Source organism: Dreissena polymorpha, chromosome 3 (genome assembly GCF_020536995.1).
Source record: "Dreissena polymorpha isolate Duluth1 chromosome 3, UMN_Dpol_1.0, whole genome shotgun sequence".
Classification (NCBI taxonomy): Eukaryota; Metazoa; Mollusca; class Bivalvia; order Myida; family Dreissenidae; genus Dreissena; species Dreissena polymorpha.
Window position 1 is genome coordinate 147,723,305 of NC_068357.1, and position 15,508 is coordinate 147,738,812.

Consider the following 15,508-nt stretch of genomic DNA (forward strand, 5'->3'; position numbering starts at 1 on the left):
ATTTAGCTTCAAAGTGGCGCAGAAGGGGACATAGTGTTTCTGGCAAACATATATCTTGTTTCTTATATGGCTATAGTAAAACATTCTTAACACTCTAGAGGCCACATTTATTGTCCTATCTTCAGTAAACTTTGTCAGAATTTTTTTTATGTCCCCCACTATAGTAGTGGGGGACATATTGTTTTTGCCCTGTCTGTTGGTCTGTTGGTTGGTTGGTCTGTTGGTTGGTTGGTTGGTTTGCGCCAACTTTAACATTTTGCAATAACTTTTGCTATATTGAATATAGCAACTTGATATTTGGCATGCATGTGCATCTCATGGAGCTGCACATTTTGAGTGGTGAAAGGTCAAGGTCAAGGTCATCCTTCAAGGACAGAGGTCAAATATATGTGGCCAAAATCGCTCATTTTATGAATACTTTTGCAATATTGAAGATAGCAACTTGATATTTGGCATGCATGTGTATCTCATGGAGCTGCACATTTTGAGTGGTGAAAGGTCAAGGTCAAGGTCATCCTTCAAGGTCAGAGGTCAAATATATGTGGCCCAAATCGCTTATTTTATGAATACTTTTGAAATATTGAAGATAGCAACTTGATATTTGGCATGCATGTGTATCTGATGGAGCTGCACAATTTGAGTGGTGAAAGGTCAAGGTCAAGGTCATCCTTCAAGGTCAAATATATGGGTCAAAATTGCTCATGTAATGTCACTTCTGCAATATTGAAGCTAGCAATTTTATATTTGAAATGCATGTGTATCTCATGGAGCTGCACATTTTGAGTGGTGAAAGGTCAAGGTCAAGGTCATCCTTCAAGGTCAAATATATGGGTCAAAATTGCTCATGTAATGTCACTTCTGCAATATTGAAGCTAGCAATTTTATATTTGAAATGCATGTGTATCTCATGGAGCTGCACATTTTGAGTGGTGAAGGGTCAAGGTCAAGGTCATCCTTCAAGGTCAAACGTCATATAGGGGGACATTGTGTTTCACAAACGCATCTTGTCCTAATAATATCTTGGATGAGTTTGAAAATGGTTACAGTCTGTCAAAAAGTATGGCCACCAGGGTACGGGGAATTCGACCTTATATGGCTATAGTAAAATTTTGTTAACACTCTTGAAGTCACTTTTATAGTTTAATCTTCATGAAGCTTGGTCAGAACATTTGTTCTAATGATATCTTGGGACTGTACAGAACAGGTTATTTCCTCTGTATCTCATGTTGGTGACTTAGGACCTTTGTTGTGAGGTAACACTGTTTCATTGCGAAGTTATAATCATGGATTGGGTGAGATAGAATATGTCATCTGTTATGGGCTCAAATCTCGTTTAAGCGTTATCACTAGGTATTTTTCATGATTGTTAGTTTCAGTTTTATTGAGCACAGATTGGTATTGAAATACTGTAGCGAAGATCTAGAAGTCTAGATTGTACACAAAAATGACAACATTGATTCACAGTGATCATCAGCTTTCACTTCAACACTCAGGATTTTCATTAAGATCTCGGAGGGGTATAATTTGCTCTACTGTTTTGATCCAAATATTTTACAACACTCATCTACTCTTCAAAGCTTAAGAAAAAATTAGCTTGAGCCCCCTATTGCTTTTTTATTAATCACCCACCTTCTATAAATGTTAAATAAAGATAAGAATTTTTGTTAGACTCAGTAAAATGTTTTCATACAAATGATTATACAAAATAGTGCAGTTAAGCATTTATAATAATAACATTATTATTAATGATTTTTTTTAACTCCAAAAAAATAAGATAAACATGTTCATACAAAATTATACATTACCTATAGGGTGGTCATAACATTTGTATTACCAGATCACACAGCTAGTATTGTATGAGTTGGGTCATGCAAAAAAGGGTCTTATGCCATATGCTGCCAGTATAACTGACCAGCCTGCGCGTCTCTACAGTCTAGTGAGGAGCTACCTTGTCCACTAATGAGACCACACAACCTTGGGTGACGAGAGCGGATTGCGGAGCTTCCAACCAAACTATGTGACACTGCATCCTTACCTGCAGCTATTCTAGAAGCATATTGCATTAGAACCATTTATGTATGACATGGCTTATACATTATGTTAAATTTCTGATTGATCCTTGTCAGTTAACTTAGTAAAATGTTAGATCTTTGCTGTCTTTTTCAGAACCTTACCTTAATAAGCAGAGGTTTTTACAAGGTCTCTTTTCATGCTCTTCACAAGTGCACTGTTAAAAAAATGGTGAGTTTAAATATATTCTTAACACCCCTGTCCCAAATTTAATTTAAAAAAACCAATAAGCTAAGGACATTGACTTTTGTTTTGCACTTATATATAGTTGTTAACAAATTTAGGCCTAACTGGCTAACACATTTAGGGTGTTTAATGTTTTCTTAAGAGTACAGATGAGATTTCTAATTTATGCATAATTAACACAACATAGCCTGAATTTGAATTGTGTACTTGTCATCATACTTTTTATGTCCCCCACCACAATAATGGGGGACATATTGTTTTTGCCCTGTCTGTTGGTTTGTGTGTTTGCGTCAAACTTTCACATTTGCCATTACATTTGCAATATTGAAGATAGCCATTTGATATTTGGCATGCATGTGTATCTCATGGAGCTGCACATTATTAGTGGTGAAAGGTCAAGGTCATCCTTCAAGGTCAAAGGTCAAATATAAGGGGACATAGTGTTTCACAAACACATTGCTTGTTGAATTCAAAATGGTCCTTTATTATGTAGACATTAGGAATGGGAGATCACCTCACTGAAAATATAATGGTTCAGTAATTAGAAGAGTTACCTATCTTTAGGCATGACTGGCCAATTGTTTAGACAACAAATGAACCTCATTTTCCAGTTACAATGAATTTCTATTTGCAATCATGCAGCATGTGTGTTTTGTGTGTTTATATGCTAATCTGCTTGAAACATATAACACTCATTTTGCTTTGTAAATTTCAGGCTTTGACAGGAACCCATAGCATGGTAAGCTTTTGTTTATTTGCTTAAAGTGATCTTTTGTGATCACTCTATCAGGCTGACAGTTTAACCCATTTATGCCTAGTGGACTCTCCCGTCCTTCTAAATCGGACCAATTTATTTCCAAAATAAGGGATGTCTAGTATATTTATTTCTATATTTAGAATATTTCTTACAGAAATTCCTTAAGCAAACAGCCAGACCCTGATGAGACGCTGCATCATGCGGCGTCTCATCTGGGTCTACACTGTTTGCAAAGACCTTTTTTTCTAGACGCTAGGCATAAATGGGTTAACCTTATAAACATATTTTGATGCATTTGTAGTCCCTTAGTAAATCTAATTAAATGTAAAATCTTCTTTACTTGAATCAAGATTTAAAGGCTTCATTTCCAACCTTAAGATACTGATGAGCAGTAAACAGCAAAAAACCTGAACAGACTGTAGGTGCTCGCAGGCTGTTCTGGTTTTATTCTGGTTGCAAATGCCATTTTCACTTTGCTTCTTATGGGAAAAGGGTTAATAAGTCCAGACGCCATAGTTTTGACACTCAATCTTTATAGCAAGAATCTTTTTCAGAATATTAATATTGACAATGATTGGCCAAGTTTAAATCTAGGTGTAGCATCTAAAACAATCTGGTATAGAGTATAATATAAGTATAATGTAATGAAATAATTTTTTACCACTTTAGGAACCACATTTGTGACTAAATATTTTAGAAGCTTGGTACATTTGAATCTGTGCCTCATTAGCATTAGAATAGACTGCTTAGCTCAAATCTAGCAGTTTAAGTACCTACAAATTGTATTGTTAATAAATGATACTTATGAGTGCCATTGTTTTGGTTGAAACATGCTATAACTTAAAAATAAATTTCCTCTTCCGTTTTTGCAGCATCCAGTGTTGTTACATGTAACTCCAAACTATCAACTTCTAAGTCAACTGAAGGTGGAAAGGAAGTTCTTTAAAGTATTTCTCAACCAAATGGGACAAAAAACCTCCCTCATTTTGCCCTTTGTGGAGTAAGTATACTTGAGTACAATTGGTTATTAACACAACCAACATAAACCAATATTTTCTTTTCATAACTTTATTTATTTTATGTACATCTTATTTTAACAGCCTGCTACTTTATTACTGGCCATTAACATTATAATTGTGTTCCATTGGTTATTAACACAACCAACATAAAGACATACATTTTTTTGTCATGACTACATTTATTTTATGCACATCTAATTTTAACAGCCTGCTACCTTATTACTGGCCCTTAACAGTTTAACCCTTTCCCAATCAGAAGCAAAGTGAAAATGGCTATGTGCAAACACCATAAAACCAGAACAGCCTGCGAGTAACTTGCTTTTTGTTCAGGTTTTATGCTGTTTGCTGCTAATCAGTAACTAAGGGTTGGAAATGAAACCTTTAAAACTTGAATCTAGTAAGAAAGGCCTTTAATTAAATGTAACTTTCTAAGGGACTACAAAAGCATCAAGATACGTATCTAAGTGGGAAAGGGTTAAGCAACAATTCAGTGGTCTCTGTAGAACCACTAAAATTGCAATGTATGAATAAAGGTATGTTCTATATGTGTACGAGAGTATGGTATAACAATAAAATAATCCGTACAAACACGTTACTTTTGTATATTAATTATTCATTTTGTATAATACTAAACATGTTTCGGCCATAGCCTTCATCACTAGTATCAATGTAAACAAAAACATTGGAAAAACGTCATACATAAACATTACATTGTTTGTTGGAAAAAAAAGACATAATATTAAACACATAATGTTACAATATACAATGATGGATGAGACTTGATACACCAGCCTATAATTAAATATATAATGTATCTTATAATTCATATTTATACAGGAGTATGGTGACAGACAGTACTGAGGTGGTGCGGCCTCTCTTGGACACCCAGTATACCCGGGTGTGTGATGTTCATCCAACAAAACTACTGGAGATATTTATAGTATGTGCTTCCTTATTACTTGATTACTATCCGCCTTTTTTAGCTCCACTGTCCAGAGGCCAGCGGGGCTTATGTCATGGTCCTGTGTCTGTCGTCTGTGCGTGCGTGCGTTAACTTTTCCTTAAAACATCTTCTTCTCCTAAACTACTGGTCCAATTCTGATGAAATTTCTCAGGAATGTTCCTGGGGTGAACCTCTTTCAAATTTGTTCAAATTATGCCCCTGGGGTCAAATTTGACCCTACCCCGGGGGTCACAAAAATGAAAATTTGCTTATATAAGGCCTATTTTGTGAAAACTTTCAAAATCTTTTCGTCCATAACCATTGGGCCTAGGGCTATCAAATTTGGTATGTAGAGACATCTAATAGTCCTCTACCAAATTTCTTCTCATTATCCCCCTTGGGTCAAATTTGACCCTGCCACGGGGTCACAAAATTGAACATATGCTTATATAAGGGCTATTTTGTGAAAACTTTCAAAATCTTCCCGTCCATAACCATTAGGCCTAGGGCTATCAAATTTGGTATAAAGAGACATCTAATAGTCCTCTACCAAGTTTGTTCAAATTATGCCCCTGGGGTCAAGTTTGACCCTGCCCTGGGGGTCACAAAATTGAACATACGCTGATATGGAGTCTATTTTGTGAAAACTTTAAAAACTTCTTGTACATAAACATGGGGCCTACAGGCTACCAAATTTGGTATATAGTGTAATCTTATAGTTCTCTACCAAGTTTGTTCAAATTATGCCCCTGGGGTCAAATTTGACCCTGCCCCGGGGGATCACAAAATTGAACATATGCTTATATAAGGCCTATTTTGTGAAAACTTCAAAAATTCTCTTGTCCATAACCATCCGGCCTATGGCTATCAAATTTGGTATGTAGTGACATCTTATAGTCCTCTACCAAATTTGTTCAAATTTTATCCCTGGGGTCGAATTTGACCCTGCCCCGGGGTTCACAAAATTGAACATATGCTTATATAATGCCTATTTTGTGAAAACTTAAAAAAAATCTTGTCCATAAGCATAAGGCATTGGGCTACACAATTTGGTATGTAGTGACATTGTATAGTCCTCCACTTAGTTTGTTCAAATTATGCCCCAGGAGTCAAATTTGACCCTGCCCTGGGGGCCACAAAATCGATTATATGCTTATATAGTGCCTATTTTGTGAAAACTTTAAAAATCTCCTTGTCCTTAACCATAAGGCATAGGGCTACCAAATTTGGTTTGTAGTGACATCTTATAGTTCTCCACCAAGTTTGTTCAAATTATGCCCCTTGGGTCAAATATGACCCTGCCGTTGAATAAACGCTTATAAAGCGCCTGTTTTGTGAAATCTTTAAAGATCTTCTTGTCGAAAACCATTCAGACTATGGCTACCAAATTTGGTATGCAGTAACATCTTATAGTCCTCTACCAAGTTGTTCAAATTATGCCCTTTGGGTCGACCCTGACCCGCGGGTCACAAAATTGAACATTATATACGCTTATATCTTGCTTATTTTGTGAAAACTTTAAAAATATTCTTGTCCTTAACTCTAGGACATAGGGCTACCATATTTTGTATGTGCATGTCTTGAGATATAGTTGTCCTCTACAAAGTTTGCTCAAATTATGCCCCTGGGGTTAAATTTGACCAAGCCCAGGGGGTCACAAAAGTGTACATATGCTTAAATAGGGCCTATATTTAAGTATTTGCACATGCAGAGAATATTTGTTTCAGCCTTTTTTCAGCAGTGGAGCGATACATGGCCATCATGGCCCTCTTGTTCTAACACCCAGCTACAAATTGAACCCCCTTCTGAGGTTCAATAAAGCTCAATAAGATGCATGAATATTATAAAATACTGTGTGTCACAATGAATATTGTAAATGTTTAACTGGAATTGTATAAAATAGAAAAAGGATCATCTCTTTTCTGTGCCAATTTTCAATTTTAGTAATGAAAAAAGTTTACCAAGTGATATTTGAATGATTTTCACTTCAACTTGAATTTGGATGAAAATATTGTGGTTAAATTTTATATATGTTTAGGTAGCTTACCGTAATTTCTCTAAGTTTTCGGACTCTTAAAAATAATTAATTAAGTAACGAAAAATATTCAAAAATAACAGGTTTCCGAAAATTTAGACACAAAAATTAAGGTGTTCAAAAATTATAAGTATATTGAAATAAAAGCCATAAATTGATGTACAATAATTGTATTGTGATTTGCTCTTATTTTTCTGCTTTGAAATAAATACAATTTCACAGCCTTGCTAACTCTTGCCTGAAATGATAGAACCAAAAAGTAAAAACATTCTGCTTAATAGGAAAAAACTGTTTTGATTGCTGTTGGGTGAATCCATGAATCCATTGTTTTCTACCTGTATACCTGGTTATTTACCAACTGAGTAATGTAATGGTCCATTGCCCTCAGGCATGCAACTGCCAAGTTTCATTACCTTAATCCAGTTGTAAAAATCCATGCTTGAAGTGTTGCAAGATAAGCAAAAAAATGGCGCTGTAAAATATACTGTCCGAAAATTTAGAGACATTAATTATGAACGAAAACCTGTATGTCGAAAAATTATGAGTAACGAAAAATAATTATATTTGCTAAAAAACAGGGTGTCCGAAATCTTAGAGTGTCAGAAAACTGTCATTACGCATAGAACAATATGAAAACCTGATTTTGTGCCATGGTCATGTTTCTTGTTATAAATATACCCCCATTACCATTGGTATATAGGAGTCACTTTGTCAATCGGTCAGGTTGGTCGGTCGGTCGGTCTGTCCCGAAATTTCATCAGATTTTCACCAAACTTGGTCACAAGTTGTATCTAGATGATGTATAGTTCAAGTTTGAATGTGGGTCATGCCTGGTCAAAAACTAGGTCACAGGGTCACTTAGTGTGTTTTTAACCGAAAGTTTGTCCGGACCATAACTATGTCATTTAACGTTAGATTTTAAAATAACTTGGTACATTTGTTCACCATCATAGGACGGTGTGTCGTGTGAAAAAAGTACGTCCATATCTCCAAGGTCAAGGTCACACTTGGAGTTCAAAGGTCAAATGCTTGTCCGGGCCATAACTTGATCATTTATTGTGAGATTTTAAGATCATTTGGCAAATTTGTTCACCATCATTGGACGGTGTGTCGCGCCAAAGAATTACGTTGATATCCCAAAGGTCACACTTTGAGTTCAAAGAAAAAAATGGCCATAAATGAGCTTGTCCGGGCAATAGCTATGTCATTCATTGTGAGATATTAAAATCATTTGGCACATTTGTTCACCATCATGGGACGGTGTGTCGTGTGAAAAAAGTACGTCAATGTCTCCAAGGTCAAGGTCACACTGAGTTCAAAGGTCAAAAATGGCCGTAAATCATCATGCGGATCTTGTCCGGGCCATTTTAACTATGTCATTCATTGTGAAATTTTAAAATTACGTGGTACATTTGTTCACAATCAATGGACAATGTGTCATGTGAAAGAATTATGTCGATATCTTCAAGGTCAAGGTCACACCTGGAGTTCAAAAGTGAAAAATGACCATAAATGAGCTTGTCCGGGCCATAGCTATGTCATTAATTGTGAGATTTTAAAATGACTCTGTACATTAATTTTGTTCACAGTCATTGGATGGAATGTCATGCAAAAGAATTCAAGATTTCAAAGGCCAAATGGCCCTAAATAATAATGGCATAATAATTCTTAAAAATCGCCATTTAGATTCTCTTGTTTTGTGAAGACAGCATGCAAAATAGTCTGTGTCAATGCGGCATGTCACGTATGTGACAAAGCTCTAGTTTATAAATGTTCAGGTCTAGGTTTACATATTGCTCTGTAAATATTGCGAACATTGTATTTCAAACATGTCTTCACAGTATTTGTACCAGATAACTGTCAGACATGTACACAGAACGTGGCGTCTCATCAGGATCCAAACTGTTTACTATTCTTTATAGTATTCTTTGAAAAAAAAATGAAGAAAATGCTTATTTAAGAAATTCAGCAGACGACATTTTAGCATACTACAAATTTCCCAGTATGCAAAGGCCGGCCCGCCCGAGCTTGAAAATTCATTTTGTGCCAGTCTGGCCAAGGTTACTGTTTCTAAAAAAGGATTCTGCCCAACAATTTGAGTATTGATTGATTAATTCCCCTGAAATTATGTGTAGCAAAAACTGCTTTGTATACCTAGCTTACTCAATTATTTAAATCAAATGAATGATTAAAATGTTGAAAATTGGGTTTCGTGATATTGACATGTATAATGCCACAACGGATGAGAGGCACTAAACATTGCACTAACATGTATGTCAGTATGTCTGTCCTTAACATCTCAAAGCTTGTGTTTTAAATTCCTCATTTGCTTTGGTGTGCAACCGGCTCAAAATGTCGCAGTTGAATGTGCAGATTATAAAAAAAAGAGTCTGGGATGAGTCAAAGACAACTTTCAGCATAATTATTTCCCTATGTGTGTTTGTCCACTATATGTATCGTCTCCTGAAACTTGTGTTTCCAACCCATCTTTAGCTCATTTGTGAATATCGCGTAAACTTTAAGAGTTGAATAACCTTAATGTTTACATGATTGTTAAAAAAGTATGCAGGGCTATAGATAACAAGCGTATTTGCATTATTACGCAATTAAAATTACCAAAAATGTTATTTACTTCAAAATAAAGCGTACAAAAACGCAAATACAAATTTAATAACGTAATTCCCGTAAAAAACCTTGATTCACGAAACACAATTCTTACGAAAACCTGGCTTATTTTTAGACTGGTTATTTTTTGTACAAAAATGCTATCATGCTACATCTCCAGATTCATCATTAGATAGGCAGATTTAAGCAATTAATCGTCTGCTGATCCAGAGTGACAAAAATTTACGTTTAGTTTATATGCTGTCCTATGAAGAAAAGAAGGCAGTCTTTCCAGCGGTTATCAATCTTTGGGGTATTGTTGTAATTATTCATAGACCCGTCCGATTTATACTTTCATTTTCAAGCTATTCAACTCAAAATGACCCGAAAACGGGATGCATCGCTTTGAACAGCCATAACTTCATCAATTGTGCAGCGATTTTCAAGAACTCGGTTGTATTCAACGCAAAAAATGAATGAACTTTGATCAGAAATTCAGTAATTGTTTGTTGTTATGTACAGGTAGCTGTTTGAATTTCATTTGTATAAATAATATGGTAACCTAAGTAGATTTTTATTATATTATATATATCAATCCCTAAATTACCCAATTGAGATAAAAATCCAGGGTTGAAAAATACCAATGAAGCTCAAAAGTAGGGGGTGAAATTTTTTGCTAAAACTATTGAATTAACAAAAACCCTATTGTTGCCAAAAACAGGGGGTGAATTACCCAATATACCCCAAAAATTATCTATAGCCCTGGGTATGTTGACTATATTTGGCAGAATGATGTCCGTTTTTAACCAGGTTTTTCGAAAAAAAACAACTGGTTATTAGATTGTCGAATGTCGGCGAGCGAGCTGGCGGGCGGTTGGAACAAGCTTGTCTGGGCAATAACTCTGTCGTTCATTGTCAGATTTTAAAATCATTTGGCACATGTGTTCACCATCATTAGACGGTGTGTTGCATCAAAGAATTACGTCAATATCTCCAAGGTCAAGGTCACAATTTGAGTTTGAAGGTCAAAAATGGCCATTAATGAGCTTGTCTAGGCCATTACTATGTCATTCATTGTGACATTTAAAAATAATTTGGCACATTTGTTAACCATTATTGGACGGTGTGTCGCACGAAAGAATTACGTCAATATCTCCAAGGTCAAGGTCGCCGCAACTAAAAATATATTGATTTTGAAACAACTATGTAACTATGAACAATCAGTTACAATGCACATTTTGATTTTGAGTTGTCTCTCTTTATCAGACTTTTTTTATTTCCCCCTTCGAAGAAGAGGGGGTATATTGTTTTGCACATGTTGGTCGGTCCGTCCGTCGGTCCTCCACCAGATGGTTTCCGGATGATAACTCAAGAACGCTTAGGCCTAGGATCATGAAACTAAATAGGTACATTGATCATGACTGGCAGATGACCCCTATTGATTTTCAGGTCACTAGGTCGAAGGTCAAGGTCACAGTGACTTGAAATAGTAAAATGGTTTAAGGATGATAACTCAAGATTGCTTACGCCTAAGATCATGAAACTTCATAGGTACATTGATCATGACTGGCAGATGACCCCTATCGATTTTCAGGTCACTAGGTCAAAGGTCAAGGTCACAATGACTCGAAACAGTTAAATGGTTTCCGGATGATAACTCAAGAATGCTTAAACCTAGGATCATGAAACTTCATAGGAACATTGATCATGACTGGCAGATGACCCCTATTGATTTTCAGGTCACTAGGTCAAAGGTCAAGATCACAGTGACTCGAAACAGTAAAATGGTGTCCGGATGAAAACTCAAGAATGCTTACGCCTAGGATCATGAAACTTCATAGATACATTGATAATGACTGGCAAATGACCCGTATCAATTTTCAGATCACTAGGTCAAATGTCAAGGTCACAGTGACTCGAAACAATAAAATGGTTTCCGGATGATAACTAAAAAATAATTAGGCCTAGGATCGTGCAACTTCATAGGTACATTGATCATGACTGGCAGATGACCAATATTGATTTTCAGGTCACTAGGTCAAAGGTCAAGGTCACAGTGACAAAAAACTTATTCACACAATGGATTCCACTACAACTGACTGCCCATATGGGGGGCATGCATGTTTTACAAACAGCCCTTGTTTTCTAATTGAAATCAAGGTCAATTTTTACACAAGGGGGTTAACGATTCACATTTTGAATTGTCTCCCTTAATGAGACTTTTTTCAACTGAAAACCTGGTTTTGTGACAATTTGTCCCTTGTTTCATTCTATTATATACTGTCCACTCATGGCAAAGTGAAATCGGCTATGTGCAAACAGCATTAATCCAGAACAGCCTGCGAGTCACTCAGAGTTCAGGTTTTATGCTGTTTGCTGCTCATCAGTGTCTAAGGTTTGGAGATGAAGCCTTAAAAACTTGAATTTGGTAAGAAAGGTCTTTAAAAAAAGGTAACTTTCTAAGAGACTACAAATGTGTCAAAATACATATTTAAGTAGTAGAGAGTTGAATATTGGATGGATCTAGCAATTACTTCCACACTTGAATGACCTTAATGTGTAGATGATTATTAAGAAAGGGCTAAGATGAGTTAAGAAGTATGTCCCTTTGTTTTTTACCAATATAGCTCATAGTCTGTTCAGGTTTTATGCTGTTTGCTGCTCATCAGTATCTTAGGGTTGGAAATAAAGCCTCCAAAACTTGAAGCTAGTAAAATAGGTCTTTCATCGAATTTAACATTTTAATGGACTACACATGCGTAAAAATAAGCGTAAAAATACCAATCTAAGGGGTAAAGGGTTAATGCCCTATAGACATATGTCTTGTTAACCCTAAATTTCAAGAATGTTGAGGGATATCGTTTTTGCTTTGTTTGTTCAGAACTTTTTTTGTTTCCAGAGCCTTGCCTCAGAACTTCTTGGTTGGTTTCATTGAGTGCAAAATAATGATAAGGGGATTATTGATGTCAAATGCCATAAAATCCACTTGCAAATAATTGAGTAAAGGTCTTTTTTTAATTGAAAATAAGCACTATTGTCTCTGAAACTTCATTTTTTGGAACTGTAGAGCATATTTCATTAAAACTTGGTACTAGTGTGTGTATGAATAAGAGGATGATAAACGTCCCATTGCCATGCAAACCATAAGTCTATAATAGGGTTATGACCCTTTTTTACTAAAAATACTATGTCCTTATGGCCAAGGTCAAGATCACAGTTGTGCTTAGAGTTTTACATTGCAGGCTTGTAAATTGCACTCATCCATAAACAACATTTATTTTGAAGCATATAGCATTTTAACGAATGTTCTTCTTTAAAGTGATATTATGGGCATCTAACAGTTTATAGGTGTCTATCGCAACCATTTTTGGTGTTTTCACTTCATATACACTTATATTTGTTAATGCAACATCAACATACTAAAATAATATCCCGGAAAGAAAAAAATAATGCATTTGAATATCAACCGTACTTTCGTTTGACAACTGATCACGCATGTACAATGTGAACCTAAATTTAGTTTTAGTGCAGATTCGTTTATATGACACCATTTTGTTTTACGGATCATTTCGGCTTACAGGACTGGGTGGGTCACGTCAAATTTATAATATAAAATATATTTTTATAAACAACTGGTAGCAAGATGAGTTGCAGATAATTGGTCAGTTACCACATTTTAACTAACTCTTTTGACCTGTTAATTCTTTTCAGCTCAATTCAACAGTGAAAAATGCCCATAATATCACTTTAATTTAAAAGCAGTCTGTTTATACCTTGGACATCAAATCTTGATCTTTAACCCTTTACCACTTAGATAAGTATTTTTAGGCCCTTATGAAGTTAAATCAAATTAAAGACATTTCTTACTAGATTAAAGTTTTAAGTTGTTGGAACAATTTTTATGACTCAACTTTATCACAGGTTTACCTTTGCAAATGTCTAGGTCAGGCTGAAACTGGGTCAGTTATGTTTAATAACTAGGTCACAAGGTCAAACCTGAGAAAGACCTTTTCACCATTATAGAAGCTACATCTTGATAAAACTGCCTAGAATGTGTATCTTGACAATATCAAGGCCAGGTTTGATTCTGGATCAAGGGCGTAAAGTTTTATGTTTTTATATTTGATATTGAAAAGAAAAGACAACTTATCTTAACTATAATGAACTTATATTTATATAAAGGGTTGAGTTATCTAACCATTTAAGTTTCAGTTTTTTAAAGGGAAAATCATATTGTGCTATTATAAATAAACACGTAATGTAACCTGCTTTTGTTCATGAACCCTCCACATTTTGGTTTAGGTGAGGTAAAGAGGTTAAAAGATATACATGAGTGGGTTTCCATGGATTACATTTTGCACTGAGTATAGCAATTTCAGTGTTCCTTTTAAATTACGGGTTTTGTATTATTAGCTTCACTGGCCAAAGGCCAGCGGGCCAGCGGGGCTTATGTCATGGTCCTGTGTCTGTCGTGCGTGCGTCCGTGCGTTAACTTATCCTTTAAACGTCTGCTTCTCCTAAACTACTGGTCAAATTCTGATGAAATTTCTCAGGAATGTTCCTGGGGTGAACCTCTTTCAAATTTGTTCAAATTATGCCCCTGGGGTCAAATTTGACCCTGTCTCGGGGGTCACAAAATTGAAAATTTGCTTATATAAGACCTATTTTGTGAAAACTTTCTTTTTTTTTCCGTCCATAACCATTGGGCCTAGGGCTATCAAATTTGGTTTGTAGTGACATCTTATAGTCTTCTACCAAATTTGTTCAAATTATTCCCCTGGGGTCAAATTTGACCCTGCACCCAGGGTCACAAAATTGAACATATGCTTATATAGGGTCTATTTTGTGAAAACTTTACAAATCTTCACGTCCATAATCATTGGGCCTAGGGCTACCAAATTTGGTAGGTAGTGGCATCTTATAGTCCTCTACCAAGTTTGTCCAAATTATGCCCCTGGGGTCAAGTTTGACCCTGCCCCGAGGGTCACAAAATTTAACATATGCTTATATAAGGCCTTTTTTGTGAAAACTCTTGTCCATAACCGTATGGCATAGGGCTACCAAATTTGGTATGTAGTGACATGTAATAGTTCTCTTCTTAATTTGTTCAAATTATGCCCCAGGGGTCAAATTTGAAACTGCCCCGGGGGTCACACAATTGAATATATGCTTATAAAGTGCTTATTTTGTGAAAACTTAAAAAAATTCCTGTCCATATCCATTGGGCCTAGGGCTACCAAATTTAATATGTATTGACATCTTATAGCCCTCTTTACCAATTTTGTTCAAATTATGCCCCTGGGGTCAAGTTTGACCCTGCCCCAAGGGTCACAAAATTGAAAATATGCTTATATAAGGCTTATTTTGTGAAAACTTTAAAACTCTTCTTGTCCATAACCGTATGGCATAGAGCTACCAAATTTGGTATGTAGTGACATGTTAAAGTTCTCTTCTTAGTTTGTTCAAATTATGCCCCTGGGTTCAAATTTAAAACTGCCCCGGGGGTCACAAAATTGAATATATGCTTATAAAGGGCTTATTTTGTGAAACCTGTAAAAATCTTTTTGTCCATAACAATTGGGCCTAGGGCTACCCAATTTGGTATGAAGTGACATCTTATAGTCCTCTACCAAGTTTGTTCAAATTAAGACCCTGGGGTCAAATTTGACCCTGCCCTGGGGGCCACAAAATCGATTATATGCTTATATAGTGCCTATTTTTTGAAAACTTTAAAATCTTAATGTCTTTAACCATAGGGCTACCAAATTTGGTATGTAGTGACATCTAATAGTTCTCTACCAAGTTTGTTCAAATTATGCCCCTTGGGTCAAATTTGACCCTGGCTGGGGGGGTCACAAAACTGAACATACGCTTATATGGGGCCTATTTTGTGA

At 35.8% G+C, this 15,508-nt stretch overlaps 1 protein-coding gene across 1 annotated transcript in view; it reads left to right on the forward strand.

Moving 5' to 3' along the window:
* The window catches only part of LOC127871915 (uncharacterized), a 46,105-nt gene that overhangs the window by 15,210 nt on the left and 15,387 nt on the right, over window positions 1–15,508 (forward strand). The window contains exons 6-9 of the mRNA XM_052415199.1: window positions 2,167–2,241; window positions 2,972–2,995; window positions 3,886–4,013; window positions 4,870–4,972. Coding sequence (XP_052271159.1) covers window positions 2,167–2,241; window positions 2,972–2,995; window positions 3,886–4,013; window positions 4,870–4,972 — 330 coding nt within the window. The remainder of the gene's footprint in view (window positions 1–2,166; window positions 2,242–2,971; window positions 2,996–3,885; window positions 4,014–4,869; window positions 4,973–15,508) is intronic.